Consider the following 6,000-nt stretch of genomic DNA (forward strand, 5'->3'; position numbering starts at 1 on the left):
ACTCTTTTTGAAGTAATTTATGTCAAGCAGTAATTTTCTGAAAATTTTAATTTAGCTCTGAAAATTTTTCCATGTTTTATTTTGGACATAAAGGGGAATCAATAACTCTTAGAAGCTCCCTGGGGAAATATGTCCCCATGGTACATCATAGCCTGGGTATGCAGGTCGCAGGTAATGGCTGAATGTGTTGTGAGGCTGTATTTTAACTTAAGTGAGACCAGCAATCAGGTGATGACCCAGCTAAGCACAGTTACATGTATTGATCAACATTGGAAGATACATGTGCTCAACCATTTAGCACAGAATGGATGGTCTTCTGGTCCCAGAAGATATGAAGGTTAGATACACCACAGATTGAATCATGTAACATCCATATCTACACAGTTTACATCAGAATATGTTTCCTGAGCCACAAACTGAAGTTCCAAGATATTCTATAAAGATGATTCAACAAAATGACCATTAAAGCCATATGCTTCCTATTTATTTGTATACTTGAGTAGAAATTATATCTGCCTGTACATTTTTGCCTAATTTAAGAATGAAATGTAAAATAAAAGGTGATAGAAAGAATGCCCACTCAGGTGGAGAAATGTCTCAGTGGTTAAAAGGACTGGCTGCTCTTGCAAAGGACCTGGGTTCAGTTCCTTACACCCACATGGCAGCTGACAACCATCTGTAGCTCCATTTCCAGGGGATCCAATGCCCTCTTTTGGCCTTCTTGGAACTTGTACACACAGCTGCACTACATACAGGCAACACACACCTACACATAAAATTTAAAAATAGAAGAATGTGCACTAAAATAAATAACCAGAATATTTTATCTGCATAATGGAAGAATTTTGTATGTGGAAAATGAAACTTACATATGAAAGAGACATTTAAAATCACTTTTATAGTTCTCTAACCTCAAAGTGCATTCAGACCATCCCAGAACATGTTCTGCTCTCCAGATTCAATCGGTAAAGAATTCAGATAATGAGTTCTTTAACAGGAACTGAGATGGAATCAAAGCTGGTAAAAGAAGAAGAAGGAAGATTTACAAAAACTTAGTTCATCAGATAAAGTTGTGTGCAAGGTGGGGGTGTTCGAAACAATATGTGTAGCGGGTGTAGAGTGTGGAGTTTTACGTAGCTAGTTTGTAACCAGGCAGTTTTGAGTTCCATAAACCTACAACTGTCATGCCTTGACCAAAGTATTTAGGCTTACTAAATCATACACCACACACACACACACACACACACACACACACACACACACACACCTTTGTATGTATAAACTTTGATCTTTCTGTGGGAAAAAAACATAACAACGGGATAATTTCCACAATTATAATTCCTGTGGTCATGAACTATAGCATTCGAAGGGAGGAGTAGCTTGCATTTCAGAACCAAGTAAAAGAATTGTGGAAGCGAAAGTAAAAACAAATGAGAGATTAGAAATTTGAGCCTAGCCATCATCCCATTTAATGGAGAAAGGAAGCCTGAGTTTAATCTCTTTTTCTTCACATAATCAAGTGTTTTCTAAGACTTGGTTTCTTGGGTCCTCTTGTTTCAGTCACATGTAGATGAAGTCTTATGAAACCTTCTCTTTTGCATGTTTTGTGCCTCGTGAGCAGAGTAAGAAGCAGGATGTTGCCCAGGAAGACCAGGGACCGACCACCAAGAACCTGGACTTTTGGCCACAACTGATTACCCTGATGGTCACTATTATTGATGAGGATAAAACTGCCTACACTCCTGTCCTGAATCAGTAAGTACACTGGTTTTGAAAACTGGTGCATCTCATTCCACTAAAGTTAAAATATATGCACTTCATATACAGCCTGTATTTTAAGGACAGTGAATTTTTTTTCTAAAATGAAACCATAGAAACAATACTTTGTACTCTTATCAATAAATGTCAATTCAGTGATAGTGTGGATTTTTAAATTTTAAACCCCATAGAATGCAATTGTTTAGATACGGAGTCAAACATTTCCCAAGATTTTATTATTATTTAATATGAAATCTTTCCTGGGGCCTCTTTCATAACTATCCATTTTAAAAGGCAAAATAATGTAATCTTCACAAAACTTAAAAAAATTGGAAAACTGGTATTTTACAAATATTGCATTACAGATTCTCAATAATGAAGACTGGGATTAAAAAGTCTTGTTTTCAAAATGGCTATGCATATTGGATGTAATAGAGTTAATGCAACATATTTTAGAAGCAAGTCTACTTCTGCAGGTTTTTCTCCAATCTGTCCTTTAGGAAAAGGCAAAAGGATTAAATTGATGGCTGTCCTAGAAAAATCTTTAAAATCATCCACTTTTCAAAATGATACTGGTTATGGCATCTCAGACAGATCCTCTGATTTCTCTGCATCTCAGATTTTCTCAAACATAAAATAAGGGCTCATTGCTAGATGGTTTCCCAGATCCAATTCTACTTTAATGTGCTGTATGCTGAAAATGAAAGCAAAGGAATGGACTGCCTATCTGGATGACAGTGGGCAACCCTGACATAGCTTCAGGACCCAGGATGATCCAGACAGTGTGGGCAGCATCTATAGTCAGCCATGAACCAAAATAAGTGATGCAGGTCCAGATTCACTGTGGAGAACTGGTTTTGGTTATTTTTCTTATTTTTGCTGGTCAAGACAGTCTGGATCATAATTTATGTTAACTCCAATTAAACTTGCAATTGTAAGAAAAATAAACTATCCTAGTTTTCACCTTTTTGTCTTTTAGTTACTCATCTCTTTAAACAATAAAGATTTATTTTTATTTTATGTGTATGAGTGTTTGCCTACATGTATGTAAGTACACCATGTGTGTGCAATGCCCATAGAGGTCAGAAGAAAGCATCAGATCCCCTGGAAGTGGAGTTACAGATGATTGTGAACCACCATGTGGGTGCTGGGAACTGAATATGGGTCCTCTGCAAAAGTAGCAAGAACTTTTAATTACTGAGCCATCTATCCAGTGTCCTATTTAATTTTTAATCCCACTGAATCCAGTTAGTGCTGCCAATATGTGCATGGCATGGGCTTATCCACTGGAGCATGAGGAACCTACAAGTCACCACATCCCTAAAGAAAATTGACTCTCTTCCCAATAGTCATCAACTGCCAATAGCTCCTCAGCTAGATTTGGAGATTCAGGAGCCCCTCCCCACTCCGTGCTGGAATGTTTAACTGACTTGATCTTGTATAGGTCTTGTGGAGGTACCCAGTGAGGCTGTGAGTTCATGAGTACCGCCATTTCGTGTCCAGAGGGTGGCATTTCACAGCACTCCTTCCCATCCTCTGGTTCTTACATTCTTTCCACTCCCTCTTCTGCAATGTCCCCTGAACCTTGGAAGGGGGTGACATAGATGTCCCATCTACAGCTGAGCATTCACAGTGGCATATTCTTGGCACTTTAAATAGTAAGGCATCTCTATATTAACCACTACCACTGCCTAGAAGCTTCTGTAGTCATGGTTTCAAGAAGCACAAATCTATGGATATAAACATAAATATTTAGAAGGCAGTTTGACAGCATGACAAACAACCTCAACATGTTTTCCCCAAGGGCCTATGATATCCCTAGTCATGGATTTGGACTATGTTTGTAGTACCATGAAATCCTTCCTGTGGAGCAGGTTTCAGATCCAGCCAAGAAAACAGTTGGTTACACCAATAAACAGTCTTGCCACTATTGTACCAGTGGGCATATCTTACCTGGCAGGTCAGTTGTTTGCAGGGTTGAGTACAAGTTAAGACCATAGATTCCTCCCTCACCCCCATTCCCACCCCATGCAGCCTGCATAGAACCTTCCAGAACCGTGACAGCTAGCCAACAGGAAGAGTTTCCTGACCACCTCACTATTTCTTTGTCCTGCCACCAGTGTGTGATGTCTTCAGCAGTAGGGTCCAAACAGCTGTTAACTGCTGATTGTTCACATGGTTCAGGTTGGTCTTGTTTCTGGAGCAAGAAGCCTGATGGTCCGTTGTATGCAATGACTATATTATCAACATTTTCTTTTCATGTTCCCTCTTTGTTCTCCAAACCTAATTCTTATTCTTACCTTTTTCTACCTAATAATGTAAGCTTCTCCACATTTCCACTGGTAGAGAATTTATTCTTTTGTCCTCTTCTGTTAGAATGGTGATCTTCTCTCTCAATTCATAACCAGTCCTATCTCCATGTGGGTCCTCAGTTTAGCTCCCCCCCACACAAAGTATCTATACAGTGAAATTGTAATTTACTTTTGTGTTTTATTAAGATATGTATCAGAGAATATTCAATGTAGGAAATAAATCTTCTTTAAAAGATTCTCTATTTTAAGCCCAGTGTGGTGGTGCACACCTTTAATCCCAGCACTTGGGAGGCAGAGGCAAGTGGATCTCAGTGAGATTGAGGTCAGTCTGGTCTACATAGGGAATTTCAGGCCAGCAGGGGCTACAGGGAGACCCTTTCTCTAAAATAAAAAGATTATTTTATTTGTAAAGATGTAATAAGTTGCTTTCGTTTTCTCAGCACTATGGGATAAACCAGCATATTTTTTCCAAATCATACATTCTAAAATATTTCATTTGTTCTCATGAGAAAGGCTGAGTTAAGCTAATTTAGTCAGGACTTTATATCTCATTTGTCTGTTTTGAGAATAGTGTTCAAAGCACTAAGGCTATAGATTTCTGTGTCCGTGGTATGGCTTCTCTGTTATTTTTATAACTGAAAACTGTTATGAATGTGTTCACAATCCTGTAATGAAGAGAGGACTACTCAGTACAGCATGTATCCATCCCTTAAACTTAATGATTATTGGATTTTTTCATTAAAATATTTTTGATTGTTTTATTTTGTATTTTATGTGTATATTTTTGCCTTCAAGTATATAAGTGCACCATGTGCATGCAGAGCCCACAGAGGCCGACAGATCCTCAGGAACTGGAGTTATGTACAATTGTTAGCTGTCATGTGGGTGCTGAGAACTGAACCTAGGTCCTCTGCAAGAGCAGCCAGTGCTCTTAATCTCTGAGTCATCTCTCCAGCACCCAGTTGTTATATTTTTGTTACATTTCTTTGTATACACACTTGAGTTTTCATTGTTTGGCTGAATAATCAAACAATCATGCTATTTGCTATTTCTTTTCTCCACAATTCTGTATTTACCTCTAAAAATAATGGTAGTTTTTGGCCTAGCACAGTATCACATCGCAACAAAGTATCAGCACCCACATCTTGTATAATCCCTGCTCTGAAGCTAAATTCTCCTGAACTTCTTACAAAATGTCTTTTTATATATGATTTGTTTTGGCTAGGATTCAAATTCAATCCAAATTATGTCTGGCTATCACATCTCACAAGTCTCTGTTTCATGCCCTTCAGTTCTCTTACACTTGTGTCACTAAGAAAGCCAAGTGTCCCCTGGATGCCACTGGTGAAGAGTTTCTGGTGCACACATGGCTGGCAGTTACACAGAGCATGGTACTATGATGTAATTCATCAAAGACCATTCAGACAGAAAATTGCCAAAAAGGAAAGTCTTTATTAGCCAATACTGGGTATTGGGGTCCCAAGTACATCCTGGAACTGTGCCTAGGGTAAGCTTTTATACAGAAAAACCACATCCAGGGGTGAAAAGTTAAAGTCTACAACCTTAGAGGTGGAAAGTACCCTTAAGAATTTCTATTCTATTAAACAACAATTACTATTTTGCAAAAGCAAGCCAAGCATAACCTACAGAAGCCATAAATCTGCAGTTACCAGGTACACTTAGGACATGCTGACCTGTTCCCAAGACAACCTGGGGACCTGCTGACATGTTCTTATACCCTGGGCCAACTGCCTTTTAGATTCAAAGGCTATAGTCAGACTACACTTCAACATGGAATAACTATAGTCAAGAAGGTGACATATCAAAATGGCCTGTTCCTTCCAAGCAACAAACGTATTTTTCTTCAAAAATACTTTGCATTTCACAGTCACACTCCACATTTAATGGATTCTAATTTTATCTATCGCAA

At 38.5% G+C, this 6,000-nt stretch overlaps 1 protein-coding gene across 1 annotated transcript in view; it reads left to right on the plus strand.

Annotated features, from left to right (window-relative positions):
* Positions 1 to 6,000, plus strand: part of Unc13c (unc-13 homolog C) — a 573,981-nt gene that overhangs the window by 375,033 nt on the left and 192,948 nt on the right. The window contains exon 18 of the mRNA XM_008829781.3: positions 1,622 to 1,755. Coding sequence (XP_008828003.1) covers positions 1,622 to 1,755 — 134 coding nt within the window. The remainder of the gene's footprint in view (positions 1 to 1,621; positions 1,756 to 6,000) is intronic.

This window comes from Nannospalax galili, unplaced genomic scaffold, assembly GCF_000622305.1.
Source record: "Nannospalax galili isolate Female #2095 unplaced genomic scaffold, S.galili_v1.0 scaffold213, whole genome shotgun sequence".
Taxonomy (NCBI): Eukaryota; Metazoa; Chordata; class Mammalia; order Rodentia; family Spalacidae; genus Nannospalax; species Nannospalax galili.